Here is a 16,578-nt window from a genome sequence, read left to right as displayed (position 1 = left end):
CCTTTAGGAAGCTGTCCAAACCTTTTTTAAACTCCGCTAAACTAACTGCCTTTACCATATTCTCTGGCAATGAATTCCAGAGTTTAATTACACGTTGAGTGAAGAAAAATTTTCTCCGATTCGTTTTAAATTTACTACATTGTAGCTTCATCGCATGCCCCCTAGTCCTAGTATTTTTGGAAAGCGTGAACAGACGCTTCACATCTACCCGTTCAACTCCACTTATTATTTTATAGACCTCTATCATATCTCCCCTCAGCCGCATTTTCTCCAAGCTGAAGAGGCCTAGCCGCTTTAGCCTTTCCTCATAGGGAAGTTGTCCCATCCCCTTTATCATTTTCGTCACCCTTCTCTGCACCTTTTCTAATTCCACTATATCTTTTTTGAGATGTGGCGACCAGAATTGAACACAATATTCGAGGTGCGGTCGCACCATGAAGCGATACAAAGGCATTATAACATCCTCATTTTTGTTTTCCATTCCTTTCCTAATAATACCTAACATTCTATTTGCTTTCTTAGCCGCAGCAGCACACTGAGCAGAAGGTTTCAACGTATCATCAATGACAACACCTGGATCCCTTTCTTGGTCCATGACTCCTAATGTGGAACCTTGCATGGCATAGCTATAATTCGGGTTCCTCTTTCCCACATGCATCACTTTGCACTTGCTCACATTAAACGTCGTCTGCCATTTAGACGCCCAGTCTCGTAAGGTCCGCTTGTAATTTTTCACGATCCTCCCGCGATTTAACGACTTTGAATAACTTTGTGTCATCAGCAAATTTAATTACCTCACTAGTTACATTTTTGCAATAAACATTTTTTATTTCCAAGTACAATGTTCCAGTCTTTGGTATCCTTGGTCAACCTCCCACTCTTTCTCTTCATATCTTTGTGGTTTCTCGTGGGATGTTCGAGTTCTCCGCTTTGGCGGATTCTCCTGGACACATACCCCTACTAGCCAGCTTGGCCAATTTTTATTTGACTAGGCTGACTCTCAGCACAAGTTCAAAACTTGAAATGTGTAAAGCAGGCCTCAGATGGAAGGGGGGGGGGGGGTTCCTAGGGAGAAGCCAGCCCCAGGATGCAGGTGTTGTCTGCACAGAGCCAGGAAAGCTGGCTAGTACACTGTCCTTTGGAGGTGCTCTATTTGTACAGCAGGGGGAGGGCTTGGAGGACAAGTTAATCCCCAGGAAGGTGTGCAGGGGCAAAGGTAGTGGGGAAAGTAAGGTACAGCCTGAAGAAGATGGAAACTAACGGGCAGATATTCAGCTGGCACTGATCAGTTTTGGGGGTTTTTTGTTCACTGCCAGCTTTATTCCTGGATATTCAATGCTGGGCCATGTCCAGGCACCAGCATTTAATATCTAGGCGTACATAGCCAGCTAACACTTATGTGGTTAAATGCAATATTCATCACTTAACTGCATAAGATGAACTGCATAAAGATAGGACAGCTTTTTATGAGGCCCAATTTATGTGGTAATATGCGGTTAAATGCTGAATATTGGCAATTAAATGCATAAGTGCTGACTCCATCCTCAGACCGCCCACAAATTTGGCTAAAGCACTAACCACTGTTATTCAGGCACTATCCAGTTAAATGTCACTGAATCTTCACAGTTAACCCCAGATAAGTGATTTAAATGGCCAGTAGACTCAGAAAAACAAAGTGGGAAGTGGACCAATGACTTCAGGACGCCGAGACTATGGTGATATAAAGAAGAATAAACTTTATTGTAGACTCGACACAGTACTGTGTTTCGGCCACAGGCCTGCCTCAGGAGTCTTGAGCGATGTAAAGAATTTTTTAAATCACTGGTTCGTCTTGGACGGTACAAAAAAAAAGTATCAAATGCTGGATGGTCTCATCAAAGACTTCCAAGATCTCATACAGCCATTTACATCACTTTGAAAATCAGTCCCTAACTATCTTTAAAAGTGTTCTGTTTACACAGAGAGAGGGAGGAAGTCTTAGAGTAGGTTTGTCCAACCTATGGCCAGTGGGCCAAAACTCGGCCACCAAGAGCTTTTACCTGGCCCTCAGAAGCTCAATGGAATTCTTGCTTTCCACGCTGAAACTTGGCTGTCTGTGAGCTAGAACTACAGGGCATGAGAATGAGAGAAAAAAATTGGGTGAAGGCTTACAAGGGGGAGGGGGCATGAGAAAGACAGAAAGAGATGGTGAAGTCTAAAGGAGGGATTTGAGAAAGAGTAAAGAGACTGAGTGAAAGTTAGGAAGGAGTCCAAAGAGAATCCACGAATGTGGAGAACTCAAAAAATCCCATGGAGTAGCACAAGAGGAGAGGAAAAGGAAAAGTGGGAACAAAGGCCACAGCTTCCAGAGACTGGAGCACACACCGTCTTGAGTTAAAACAAAGTTTATTAAAAATCAATAGCGACTCAACACAACGTGTTTTAGTCTGGGGGCCTGAGTCTCATCATTTTGCAACATAAATACCCAATGGTCTTTCTAAACACCACTTTGGTTCTTACTCCACTCCTTATGTTTTGTACCTTTTGATGCTTTTATTCTGAATTTGTACACAGACTCCTGATGCAGGCCCCCCCAGACTGAAACACAATGTTGTGTTGAGTCGCTATTGATTTTTAATAAACTTTGTTTTAACTCAAGACAGTGTGTGCTCCAGTTCCCACTTCTCCTCTCCTCAGAAAGCTAGGGAGTACATGAAAGAGAGAGAAATGAAGACTGGGGGGACTACAAGAGAGAGAGAGAGAAAGAAAGAAAGAGATTGGGTGTTCTCAGAGAGTACAAAATATAAAATATGGCCACCAATATAAAAAGATTGGATGAGCTTGGCTTAGAGGATGCTAATCCCTAGAGTGCTGCAGAAGAAGCTGGCAAGGGAAAGTAAGCTGACTTTAAAAAGTCTGGTCTTATGCAGGGAAAAAGCCAACCGGAGCTTACACAGAGTCCCTGAAGGGTGGGATTTATCCCTAATAAGGACAAGAGAATCACTGAGAAATCCTGGACTAGGGAAGTACCTGAACTGTGAAAGAGGTGGTGGTTCTGAAACAAGGTTCTAGAAGAGAACAGTTTAACCCCCGTTACAAGTTCAATACCCAGAGGGAAGGTTACTGGGGGAGAGGGGGCTTGAACTCTGGTTAACATTCATGTTGCTGCAATTAACTAAGAAATGTTTATTGTGTATATTCTTTGTTGTTCAGATTAAGGAATATAGGGTCCCTTTTACCAAACTGTGGTAAAATGTGGCCTTACCGGGTTGTTCCTGTGTGCTAATGCCATTTTTCCTACATGGGTAAAATGAATGAATTTCTGCTTTTTCTAATAATGGTCACACGCTAATTTTAAAATAATCCTCTCCAAATGAGTATATGTCAACTTTTTAATACCTTTTTAATCAAGGGGCCCTTTCACTAAGGTGCACTGAAAAATGGCTTGTGGTAGTGTAAGTGCGGGTTTTGGGCACGCGCCAATCCATTTTTCAGAGCGCCTGTAAAAAAATCCCTTTTTAAAATGTTTGCCAAAAATGGACGTGCGGCAAAATCAAGATTGCTGCGTGCCATTTTGGGTCTGTGACCTTACCACCAGCCATTGACCTAGTGGTAAAGTCTCACGCGATAACCAGGTGGTAATGACCTACGCGCGCCATATGCCACTTGGCGCACATCCAATACATGCATCCGAAAATAAAAATTATTTTTGGCCATGCGTATTCAACACGTGCCAAAAATGAAATTACCGCAAGAACCACACAGTAGCTGGGCAGTAACTCCATTTTGATGCGTGTTTGGGCGCATGTAGAGCCTTACACAGCTTAGTAAAAGGGCCCTCAATTTTGTTAGTTTCACTAAAAATGAAATAGTAGGCCATGGAATAGAGATATATGAAGAGATGAAGAGTCAATACATGTCAAAAGCTCAAAAAGCTAAATAAATACTTGTATGGACGTTATATATTTATTTAATAAAACTCATTGGGAGGTTTTTCAGCCAATGATGACTGCATGAACTGCTAGAAGTGATCGGCTTTGTAGCCAAGAAGGAGTCAGTTGAGGCTTTTCCTCTCATTTTTAGTGAAATTAACAAAATTGATTAAAAAAATTATTAAAAAGTTGACATATACAGTAATACCTCGGTTTTTGTTGACCGGTTATCGTCGGTTTTGGTTTTCGTCAATTTTTTGCAAAAAATTTGTCTTGGATTTCGTTGGTTGCCTCGGATTTCATCCCACGTGACCTCGCTGCTAATTTTGCGAAAACAAAGGGCGACCCACGCATTCTCCTGCTCAGTGTGGCATTGTTTTTGCCCAGGATGTGTGCATGAGAGAGATTTTGAAGGGTTTGAGCCTTCCCCTGATGACCCTACAAATGTGGATTTACATTGATTCATATGGAAATAATTCCCTCAGTTTTCGTCGGTTTCGGATTTTGCCAATTGTTTTCGGATGGATTATCGACGAAAACCGAGGTATCACTGTACTCATTTGGAGAGGATTATTTTGAAGTTGTATTAGATTTAAGTTATCCTCAGTAATCCCTTATATATATTTTTACACACGCTAATTTTCCCAGTAGCAGGTGAGCCCCTACTGCCACCTATTTTGCAGGCGGTAAGGGCTCACACACTAACCACATGTTAATCAGTTAGTGCGCGGCAATGTACTGCGCTAACCAATTAGCGGAGAACACACCAACCTACCTCCAGAGCTGCCTCCAGCAATAAAAATTAAAACCTATTTTGGCACGTGGGTAGCACGTGCCGATCTCAAAATTACCACGGGACACCTGAGTGCGTGGTAAGGTAGTTTAACCTGCGGTATGCATGCATTAGTGCTTACTGCAGCTTAGTAAAAGGACCCCGTAGAGAGATTTACCTTCCAGGGTTGGAACCTCACATAAGGAATGTTTGATTATATTTATTGTTTAAATGCTCTTCGTTGTTTAGAAGGAACCCTGAGGTTTTCTAAGAGGAATTTGTGTTTAACCTTCTGAGTGAAAAGAGAGAAATTTATACTTTTGAATTAAACTGAAATAAGAAGTGACACTATGAATTTGAGTTATGAACTACAAAAACCCCAATGGAGGGACAAAAAAAATAAAAAATCCAAAAAAATAGTTAATCCCAGAAAAAAGTATATCAGATGCCCAGGGAAGAAACAATCCTGTAACAGTTTGTTGAAAAAGGAAACAAAAGAGAGCTCAGTATAGGCTGAACCTACAGCCGAACTTGAATTTCAGTGAGTTTAGCCGCAAAACGCAAAGCTCTATACATCATAGATACTCTCTAATTTTGTAACCCTTAATTTATTTATTTAATATGAATTTATTTAATACTATTAAAAAAGGCCCGTTTCTGGAACGAATGAAACGGGTGCTAGCAAGGTTTTCCTGGGAGTGTGTATGTTTGAGAGAGAGAGCCAGAGTGAATGTGCGGGTGTGTGACAGAGTGAGACTGTCTGTGTGACAGTGTGTGTGTGAGAATGAGAGTGTGTGACAGGGCCCCCTCCCCTGTTCCTAATGCCCCTCACCCTGTTCCCTCCCCTCCTTTTCCTCCTCCTTCCCACACTTTGGGTTCCTTAAGGCTTTCAAAAGTCTATGTACCCCCATGGCCCTAACGCCCAGTATCCGGATACCCCACCGCTTTCCTCCTCACCCCTCCCCCAAGATGTAATACTTTCACGTCCTTCATTTGTTTAAAAAAGTGTCCTATCTACCCTGTGTACAAATGCCCGGCATTCAGATTGTGTTCCTCTCGTAAATTTTCATTTCTTTCATTCATTCAGAACTTGCCCCCCCCCCCCCCCCCCCCCCCCCTGAACACTTTTGGTTCCTTCAGTCTTTTAAAACTGTCCTATGTACCCTGTGTGCTAATGGCCAGCATTGAGATTGTTTTCCTGTCCCAAATTTGCATGTCTTTCAGTCATTCACAACTCCCCCCCACCTTCTCCAGTTTAACACTTTTGTTTCCTTCAGTCTTTTAAAACTCTCCTATCTACCCTGTGTCCTAATGGCCAGCATTCAGATTGTTTTCCTTTCCCAAATGTTCATGTCTTTCAGTCGTTCAGAACTCCCCCCCCCTCCCCCCATTTAACACTTTCGGTTCCTTCAGTCTTTTAAAACTCTCCTATCAACCCTGTGTCCTAATGGCCAGCACTCAGATTGTTTTGCTTTGCCAAATTGTCTGTCATTGATGTCACTGAGGTCACTGCGTGCCTGCCTAGCAGACCACTTCCGGCAGGCACGGTCCCAAGCACATCCTGTTGGAGGTGAAAATTATTATATAGGATGAATTTGAGAGCATGGTCTTTTATTGAGTGCCAAGGAAGCTTCTGGAGGGACAGCAGACCAGGGGCGTATCTGAGATTCGGCGGTAGGGGGGGCAGGGGCTAGAGTGAGGGGGCACATTATAACCCCCCCTACTGCCGCCACCCCGTCCCCCGCCGCCGTCATCGTCGTCGTCAACCCTCCCCCCCTACCGCCGTTAACCCTCCCCCGCCTACCGCCAACCCTTTCCCTGCCTACCGCCGTCACCTACCCCGAGGTCTGCTCCTGCCGGTTTTTTAAACTATTACTTCAGCTGAAGCCCAGCCAAGGTCTTCTTTAACTTCATCTTCATCCTTGTGCTGTTAAAGCTGCATGATGCATCCTTCCAGTTGGACGGAGTTTGACGTCGCAGCACGTTGACGTCCGTACAACGTGCTGCGATGTCAAACTCCGTCCAACTGGAAGGATGCATCATGCAGCTTTAACAGCACGAGGATGAAGATGAAGTTAAAGAAGACCTCGGCTGGGCTGGCGGGGGTTGGGGGTCCCCCGCCAGCTGAAGTAATAGTTTAAAAAACCGGCAGGAGCGGACCTCGGGGTAGGTGACGGCGGTAGGTGGGGAAAGGGTTAGCGGTAGGCGGGGGAGGGTTAACGGCGGTAGGGGGGTCCAGGGCGAAATCTGCGGGGGCCCAGGCCCCTGTGGCCCCACGCAGATACGCCCCTGCAGCAGACTATGATGAAAAGAGGGAGGGCCTGCCACTAGAGAGAGACAAGACAAAATGCAAACAGAGCTCCTTCTTCAGGACAGCACCTCCCTGGCTGATGCTGGCTGCAGTATAGGGAATCATTGCTCAGTCAGCAGAGTGAACCTGGGTAACAGATGCTGGGGCAACCTCTAGCTGTGGCAAATGTTAAACCTGTTTTTTTGAAGTGCCTCTCTGGCTGCTCACTGGCTGTGTTAAGAACATTCCGCTAGCAGACTGATGGTCCACAATAGGGCTCAGCTTGGAGGTGGGAGCAAGAGTGTACCCACAAGTGGTCCTGTCCACTTTTAGCTCAGGCTCACCCAGCAGTAGCATTACCCTTGGTATAGCTGGCAGGGATGCCCAAGTCTTGTCAGCTGAAGACATCCGAAAGTCACCAGAATTCCTCTCAGCCAACCCTGGCAGTCAGTAGCAGCGTTCTCGAGCTGCAAACGGTGGCACACCTCACATGTTCGGTTCATGTATATGAAATGAGCATGGTGCCAGCCTTGTAGCTCAGGAATGCTGCAGCTGACTGCCAAGGCTGGCTGAGGGGAGTTATGGCGGCCTTCAGATGTCTTCAGCCAGTGGGGCTTAGGGATCCCTACTAGCTAAGTTAAGCTGGGAGGACAGGAAGTAGGAGGTGAGGGTGCAGGGGTAGGCAAGGGCCAGAGAGGGAAGTCATTGTGCCCTGCCCTTTCATACTACCCATTGGCCCACCCAAAATTTTCTGTCTGTCTAGAAGAGCTTCCTGCTCCTTGCAGCTCCCCTCTCTCCCTTCTGTCTCTGCATGTGTTTCTGTTGTTTTGATGACTGAAGGAGGAGGGGGCCACAGCTGCTGGGATTCTGACTTTATGGTGAAAGAAAAGAAGAGAGAGGGAGCCACACTGCCAGGCAAGTAGTGAATGATATATAGGAGGACAGAAGTTCATCTGAAAGCAGATGAGGAATGGAAAAATACTGGGGGAGGTAAAGCGATGAGTAAATGGGGAAACAGGAGTTAAATATTAACAAGGAGAAGGTGAAAGAATGCCTTTGCATGAGGAAGGGGTGAATGCCGAGGGTCGCGGGGTAATGATAGGTAAATACTAGGAGGGTGATGAGGAGTGGATGAGTGCTGTGAAGGAGCAAGAAAAGGGTAAAATCTATGATTAGTGTTAGGGTGATTGCTGGGGGCATGGGGTAATGAGGAGTTGTTAATTCTAGGAGGATGAATGTTGGACTTGGGGAAAATGATAGGGAAGGGATGAAAGCTGGGGGTGAACATAAGGAGCACCTAAATACTGGGGTTAGCATGAAAAGGGGTAAATGCTAGGGGAAGTAACTTAAGGAAAGGGGGTGAATATTAGAGGCCAGCTGGAGGAGCAAGGTGAAAGGAGTGAGGATAGAAGAACATGAGCATATGTTGTTTCCCCCTCCCTCTTGGCATTGGCAACCCTAGATGAGGACACCCTCATTTCTTCCTCAAAACACTTTTCTTAATTGCTCTTAAATGTCGGCACCTACATTTCACACATGTTTTATTTTATTCTTAACAAAGAAACATGCTTTGGAAGGCAAAAATGTCCTAACTTACTAGAAAGTAGTTCACTGGGGTCAGTTGTAATACTTCTTAGGTTGATCATGCGCTTCCGAATGTCAGGGTTCTGGTCCATAAGCTCCATTGTGATTTGTTTCCATGGACAGGGCCATTCCAGGTTACTATCATTAAGTCCAGACACCAGATGAGCATATATTGCCATATTAAAAGGGCTATCAAGAGTGCCATTGACATACAAACCAATTTGAAAAGCATAGCCTTCATTGGAGAGATACCGCGGGCTATAAATCTTTTCTCCAGCAGGGCTTCTATTGAGAAGGTTGGTGAAATTTCTGATGTGCCAGACATGGTGAGGGCACAGTTCTTCTGCCAGGTTGACATCATCAATGGAGAACCCACCACTGGAAATGCCATTTCCTTTTACTGCTTCAAACACAACTCTGAATTTGTGTGTTACATTTAGAGAAACGTGATAAAGTTGCCAATAATCCTCAGGACCACCTGTAGAAGAAAACAAATGCACATAACATGCAAACAACATTCAAGAGTCAAAACTACTATGGAAGTTGATGATACATATTCCTGAGATTTAAACAATAATTGGGACTCAGAATTTCCCCTGTAAATGAGAATACCCTCAATCACGAGTGCATATGTATATAATTGCATAATTCAGATCTTCACTTTTCATTCCTTATATATGAAATTTGTAACAGAAACATCTTAAGGCTTAAAAGTGTCATTAGGGAACTCTCAACTTTGCTCAGCAATAATATTGTAAACCCCATTAGCTGGAAAAAAAAAAAAAAAAAAGAAAACGTATTTCCATAATATTTAATAAGGGTTTAAAAAAATTGCTTTTCTACTTTGTGCAAATTTGTTGCATGTCTTCTGTCTAAGTTGTACACTACACGTAGGACGTGATTTACTGACAGGCTCATTTTCAAAAGAGAAAAACGTCCAAAAAGTGGCATAAGTCTGCATTTGGCTGTTTTTCTCACAAAAACGGCCAAATCAGTATCTATTTTTAGACGTTTTTCTCTGATGTCCGCCAGACGTGTGTCAAAATCTCATGGGGGAGTGCCAGGGGTGTGTTCAGGGTGGAACTTGGGCGTTCCTAAGACTTAGACATTTTTCAGCCATAATGGAACAAAACAAAAACGTCCAGGACTAAAACTTAGACGTTTTGAGCTACACCTGTTTTTATTACGAATAAGGCACAAAAAGGTGCCCTAAATAACCAGATGGCCGCTGGAGGGAATCAGGAATGACCTCCCCTTATTCCCCCAGTGGTCACTAACCCTCTCCCATCCCCCAAAATGAGATAAAAAACATTACTTACAAGCCTCTATTCCAGCCTCAGCATGCAGGTCCCTGGAGTAGTCTAGTGTTGGGTGCAATGCACTGCAGACAGGTGGACCCAGGCTCCTACCTCCCCCTACCTGTTACACTTGTGGAGGAAACTGTGAGCCCTCCAAAATTCACCAGAAACCCACTATACCCACAAATATGTGCCCCCTTCACCTGTAAGGGCTATGGTAGTGGTGTACTGTTGGGGGTAGTGGGTTTTGGGGGACTCAGCACACAAGGTAAGGGAGCAATGGTGAGATGTGTACCTGGGAACATTTTATGAAATCCACTGCAGTGCCCCCTAGGGTGCCCTATTGCTGTCCTGGGATGTCAGGGGGGCCAGTGTACTAAAAATGCTGGCTCATCCTACATCCCAATTGCTTGATTTTGTGCATTTTGCACTTGGACTTTTTTTTTTTTTTTTCTCGAAAATGGACCAAAAACCAAAACGTCCAAATCACAAAACGTTGTTCGGAACAGTATTTTCGAAAACAAAAGACAGACATTTTTCTTTTTTGAAAATGACCTTCTTTCCTATTCGGATTTTGGACGTTTTTTTGCAAAACGTCCAAAGTCGTACTTAGATGTCATATCGAAAATGCCCCTCTAAGCTTCTCCCCCTCTCCACCTTCCAGACTCAGAATAGGAGAGAGGGCTTAGTAAATCAGTAGTGATGGGCTATCGTTTGAGATGTCTGCCAACAACAGTGCACAGCACTGAGTCAACGAATCAGCACTGCAGCGTTACTTCCTTGCAGCATGGCCACGGAGGAAGACGAAATATGAAGACTGCGGGTCGGACCTCGGCTGGCGGGGGTTGGGGCCCCCGCCAGCAAACGTAAGCAGCGGGGGAGGGCTGACGGCGGGGAGGGGGATGGAGAGAGGCGGCGGCAGCGGCGGGGGGGGAAGGGAGGCAAAAATGTGCCCCCCCTCTCTGGCTCTGGCCCCTCCTACCGCCGGATTCCAGATACGCCCCTGATTGGCACTGATTATTTAGGCTCACAACTCGCTAAGCATATTCTGTAACGATCACAAAATTATCTACGGTGAAGCTCCAGGATACATGACAGACTTGATTGACCTACCAACTAGAAACGCATCTGAATCAACATGAACGTACCTAAATCTGCACTTCCTAAGCTGCAAAGGACTCAAATACAAATCAACTTACGTGCCCAGTTTTTTCCTACATAAGCAAACAACTGTGGAACGCATTACCAAAAGCCTTGAAAACTATGAACCAGGGGCGTATCTGGAATCCGGCGGTAGGGGGGGCCAGAGCCAGAGAGGGGGGGCACATTTTTGCCTTCCTCCCCCCCCGCCGCCGCCGCCGCCTCTCTCCACCCCCTCCCCGCCGTCAACCCTCCCCCGCTGCTTACTTTTGCCAGCCGAGGTCCGACCCGCAATCTCCATATTTCGTCTTCCTCCGTGGCCATGTGCTTCAAGGAAGTAACGCTGCAGTGCTGATTGGTTGAATCCAGTTCGGCGTCTGACGTCGCAGCGACGTCAGACGCCGAACTGGATTCAACCAATCAGCACTGCAGGCTGCAGCGTTACTTCCTTGAAGCACATGGCCACGGAGGAAGACGAAATATGGAGATTGCGGGTCGGACCTCGGCTGGCAAAAGTAAGCAGCGGGGGAGGGTTGACGGCGGGGAGGGGGGCCAGGGCGAAATCTGCGGGGGCCCAGGCCCCTGTGGCCCCACGCAGATACGCCCCTGCTATGAACGACCACCTAAACTTCCGGAAAGCACTAAAAACTAACCCTACCGATCCAACATAAATGCCTGATCTTTGCAACATAACAAAACTAAAGAACGTAATGGACATAACACAACTCTTCTGCTGTACGATTCCTTAGTGTGGCTGGGCCACATGAACTTTATCTTACCACAACATCACTTTGTATTTGTTTACACCGGAGTCTGTAACGCCTCTCCGGTACTATGTAAGCCAAATTGAGCCTACAAAAAGGTGGGAAAATGTGGGATATAAATGTAACAAATAAATAAATAAAGGTGTGCATTGTTTATAGGATAGCGCTTAGCATTGGGATCCGTGCACAGAGGATTTATACCAACTGAACCCTAGTATAAATTCCTGCACCTACATTAGCCGCAGGTCCTCCAAATTCTATAACACTGCGCACAAATCCTAGAAATGGCCCTGACCTGGCCTTGCCCCTCCCATGGCCACACCCTCTTTTTAGATCTGCACAGAAAAATATATGTGCACATCTTTATAGAATAGCGACTAGAAAATGTGTGCGTAAATTCCAATCATTGTCAATGAACACCAATAATTGATTATTAGCACCCAATTATCAGTGCTAATCAGCTCGTTAAACTGCATTCACAATTTGGGCACACAATTTTGAGCACTATGGGCCATATTCTATATATGGCGCCTAAAAAATCCACATGGAAAACATTTCCAACTAAGCGTATTCTATAAGCGGTGCCTAGATTTAGGCGACAAATATAGAATATGCTTAGTTGATATCCTAGCACCTAAAACTAGGTGCCTCCATTTACACCAATGAAAATGTGGCCAAAATCCTGGCACATAGATTTAGGCACAGAGGGCCATATTCTATAACAGTGTGGGTAAATTTTGGAACACACACGAAACGCCCATACCCCATACCCCTTTTCGCCTGAGCACATCAGAATTTAGGCACAGTGCTTTACAGAATATGCTTAGTGAGCTATGTGCGTAAATTCTAATTATTGCCAATTAGTGCTCATTATTGCTTGTTAAGTGCTGTTAACAGTGCTGATTAGCTTGTCAAGTTAAGTAAATTACATGTATTATTATATAATATACTTGGATTTTGGTACAGAACACTAGGCGTGTTGTATAGAATCTGGGGATACTGGTCTTATTCTGCAAAGGTTATGCTCCTAAATTTACGCTCTTACATTGCAAGCATAATCTATGCTCCTAAATTTATGCTTCTATTACACTCATAGATTTATCATACATTTAGGAGCTTAAATTACTCTCATAAATTTAGGAGCATAACCGTTACAGAATAAGGCCCTATATATAGAATTAGAGAGATTTTAGCATAGTTTGCTAATTACAATTTCAATATAATAAATATTAACACATCTTAATAGACAGCATAAGTCATCGCTTTCCAGTTTTTCGGGCCACAACTCAATGGTCGCAGCCACAGTGATCTCGTGACCCTGCTGAGATCGTCAGAATGGCGTGCCTATGTAGATTCGGGGCAGGTTGTGACCTGAAAGGAACATGAGGTCACAGCCAACAGTTTTTGAAGTGCTGGCATAGGGTTTAAGTGGAAGTAGAGCATATATACAGATAGCATAACAAGAATTAGATAGAAAATAAGGGTGACTTCCTTTGGAAAAATTGCACATGGAGTCAGAAAACGTTTGCGAAAATAATCTCAGTTAAAGTAGGAGTAGATAAGCAGATCTTGCTACAGTATGTTCAGCTGGTGTGTGTGACTAGCTCGTTAGTTGTTTCTTCGATTAAAGGCTTGGAAGAAGCGCCGTGCACCAGATAGTTCTTTTCTTCAAATGAGACTCAGATCCACATAAAAAATTCACTTTTCTCCAGGACTAATATGGCTATTAGAACTCACACAGCTGATACAATTTTAGGAGGAAAGTTTTTGGGCTAATACAGCCCTTTCCTAATAGTTCTAACACCTTTATAAAACTTTATAATATTCATTAACCTGATGAAAGTATCATAAGAAAAAGAGATAAGCTACACATGTCATGGCATGCCAAAGAGACATACTGAAAGATGAAAAACATTTTTTGTGTTACATACCTTGTACTGTTTTCACAAATGTTAAGATACCATTGGGATTGGTCTGAGTGTACTCCTTAATCCAGATGCTCAGCTGGTCACCTGCATCGCCACTGTGGTAATAATAAAACTGCAGGCACTGAAACCCTCTTTTAGGGTATAATATTCTGCTTTCCAGTCTAGCTTTGTTCCCAGCACTGCCTGTTTTGGTGCTAAAGTGCATAAAGTAGCCAACTTCTATCAAAAGGACATAAGGGAATAACAAAGAAAGACATGTGTGACAAAACAGTGGGTTTTAAGCCTGTAACTTGTATTATTTCTTGAAGTGTATTTCTCTAGTTTGGCCAGCAGGTGGTGCATGTTTATGTTTAAAGCTGTTACAGAGAAATGACTGTTCCCTCTTTAATTAACACAGATAAGCGGTAACCTGCAATGATGTGACCAGCTACTTTTAAAACTTGTTGTTCTGGGCTCTGATTGGCCCAGGAGTTCATCTAGAAATTACTGGCTTTTTCTCCAGTCTTAGCCAGGGAGAAAAGAGAGAAAGATCTCTTTGCTGAGGCCCTGTGAACAGTTATATTTGATAACCGATGAGCATACATTTCTTCATCAGCCAAGCATATTTATAGAGGGGATACCATAATCCTCATTAATCCCATTCATAAAAAATATTAGCCAATTAAGAGGTGGATACATTGATCTGATGATCCTATTATGACTGCCTGATCATATAGACCTGTATACATTAGAGATAAATTAGCAGAGAAGTTGAGCGTATATATAAAGAGTAATTGAATGCTCCCTTCACTATTTGAAATTATAAGGGTGCCGTTTGCCAACTTTATAACTTTAGGCACAGCACTTATGCTAGCTAAATGGTTGTTGCAAACGCTCACTCCTCACTGTAGACAGGCATGTGTGTATAAGTGGCAAGCACTCCCCCCTCCCCCACCTGCCCATGCCCTTCCCTGGTCCACCTCGCTTTGCAATTGTGTGCTAATGGAAATTACATGCACATCTTGTAGAATACCCAAGTAAGGATAGTTACTCATGTAACTGCCAATTAGTGCCAATTAACACCAATTATAGTTAATAATTAGTTGTAAAAGTCAATTAACATCTAATTATTCAATTACATATGGGCAAGTGTTTTGTGCTGGAATGAGAGAAGCGGAAAATAAAAGTGTACTGTAAGTAGACCAGACATTGTAGAGGTAATTTTATGACACTTTGATTTGATGAAAAGTACACAAATACTTTGCAGGATTTTGCATACTTTCCCTGTGAAATTTATTCCAGAAAAAGTAGCTGCCCACATTTTTGTCTTGACAAAGTAGAGCTGCACACTTTTGAAAATTCTCCCCCCCCCCCCCCCCCCCAGAAAAGCCTCCCCTTACAGCAGGTTAAACTATGCATAAAATTTCATTCCATTGACAGATGCTATTACCTTTTGGTTCACCTCAACTTACAAACACAAAAAACCCCACACACAAATATAAAACAGCAATCAAAAGTCATAAATAATAGAACTAGCCCCTCATATTAACTCTGCCCTCTACAATCTTGCCTAAAAAAGCCATGCCATTAATGGCTTAATTTCTTGAAGTAATCTATTCCACATGGACCAGATTCTATAGATGGCACCAAAAAAATCAACGCTGAAAAAAACTGCGCTTAGCGCTCTTCTATAAACCTTACCTAAAGTTATGCGCAGTTTATATAATATGCATAGCGCCTGTTCCCATGACTAAAATTTAGGTGCATCCATTTATGCCAACTCAAACCTGGTGTAAATGCCCATGCCTAATTTAGGTGCGGATCAGGCATATTCTATAACGGTGCACATAACTTTTAGTAACACCCATGACCCACCATTGCCCTTCCATGGCCAAGCCTCCTTTGTGATCCACGCATTAGAATTTACTTGCACCACTTTACAGAATACGCTTAGAAAGTTGCGCACATAAATTCTAATTAGTGACAATTAGTGCTGATAATTGCTTGTTAAATGTCCAATTATCAGCGCTGATTGACTTGTTAAACAATTGAGTTGCTGCTTTAGTCGCCATATATAGAATCTGGGGAATATAGAGGGGTCTTTTTACTAAGGTGCGCCGAAAAGTGGCCTGCTCTGGTGTAGACGTATATTGGATGCGCACAGGTTCATTTTTCAGCACGCCTGCAAAAAAGGCCTTTTTTGGGGCCGAAAATGGACATGCAGCCAAATGAAAACTGGTGCATGTCCATTTTGGGTCTGAGTCCTTACCACCACCCACTGACTTAGCGTTAAGGTCTCACGCATTAACCAGGCGGTAATTGTCAGTGTGCGTACAATGCCAATTATGCCTGGTTAGTGCTGTGCACTGGAACATTTTCAGCACGCCTACTGGATGCGAGCAGTGGCGTAGCTATGTGGGGCCATGGGGGCCTGGGCCCCCGTAGATCTGTCCCTGGTCCCCCCTGCCGATTACCCTCCCCCTGCCACCGCCGCCACTGCCGTCGGCTAACTTTGCTGGCGGGGGATCCCAACCCCTGCCAGCCGAGGTCCTCTTCTTCCGGCGCAAGGCTTCGTTCTGTTTCTGTGAGTCTGATGTCCTGCACGTGCAGGACATCAGACTCACAGAAACAGAATGAAGCCTTGCGCCAGAAGAAGAGGACCTCTGCTGGCAGGGGTTGGGGTCCCCTGCCAGCAAAGGTAGGCAGTGGGGGGGAGGGTTGGCGGTGGGAGGGGGTGGTTCGAGACTCTCTGCAGGGTCATCGTTGGGGGGGGGGTCAAAGATGTTGTTGTTCTTGGTGGTGGTGGTAGCAGCAGCGGAGGGGGGTGGTCGGCAATGGCAGGGGGGGTCTAAAATGTGCCTCCTCACCTCGGGCTCTGGACCCCCTCCCGCCGAAATCTGGCTACGCCCCTG

General features: G+C 44.4%; 1 protein-coding gene across 1 annotated transcript in view; it reads right to left on the bottom strand.

Moving 5' to 3' along the window:
• MEP1B (meprin A subunit beta) overlaps positions 1-16,578 on the bottom strand; it is a 103,255-nt gene that overhangs the window by 7,897 nt on the left and 78,780 nt on the right. The window contains exons 10-11 of the mRNA XM_030190134.1: positions 13,691-13,906; positions 8,571-9,035 (exon numbers count right to left, since the gene is read on the bottom strand). Coding sequence (XP_030045994.1) covers positions 8,571-9,035; positions 13,691-13,906 — 681 coding nt within the window. The remainder of the gene's footprint in view (positions 1-8,570; positions 9,036-13,690; positions 13,907-16,578) is intronic.

The sequence above is a fragment of the Microcaecilia unicolor genome, chromosome 1 (assembly GCF_901765095.1).
Source record: "Microcaecilia unicolor chromosome 1, aMicUni1.1, whole genome shotgun sequence".
Lineage (NCBI taxonomy): Eukaryota > Metazoa > Chordata > Amphibia > Gymnophiona > Siphonopidae > Microcaecilia > Microcaecilia unicolor.
This window is presented reverse-complemented; position numbering and strand designations above follow the sequence as displayed.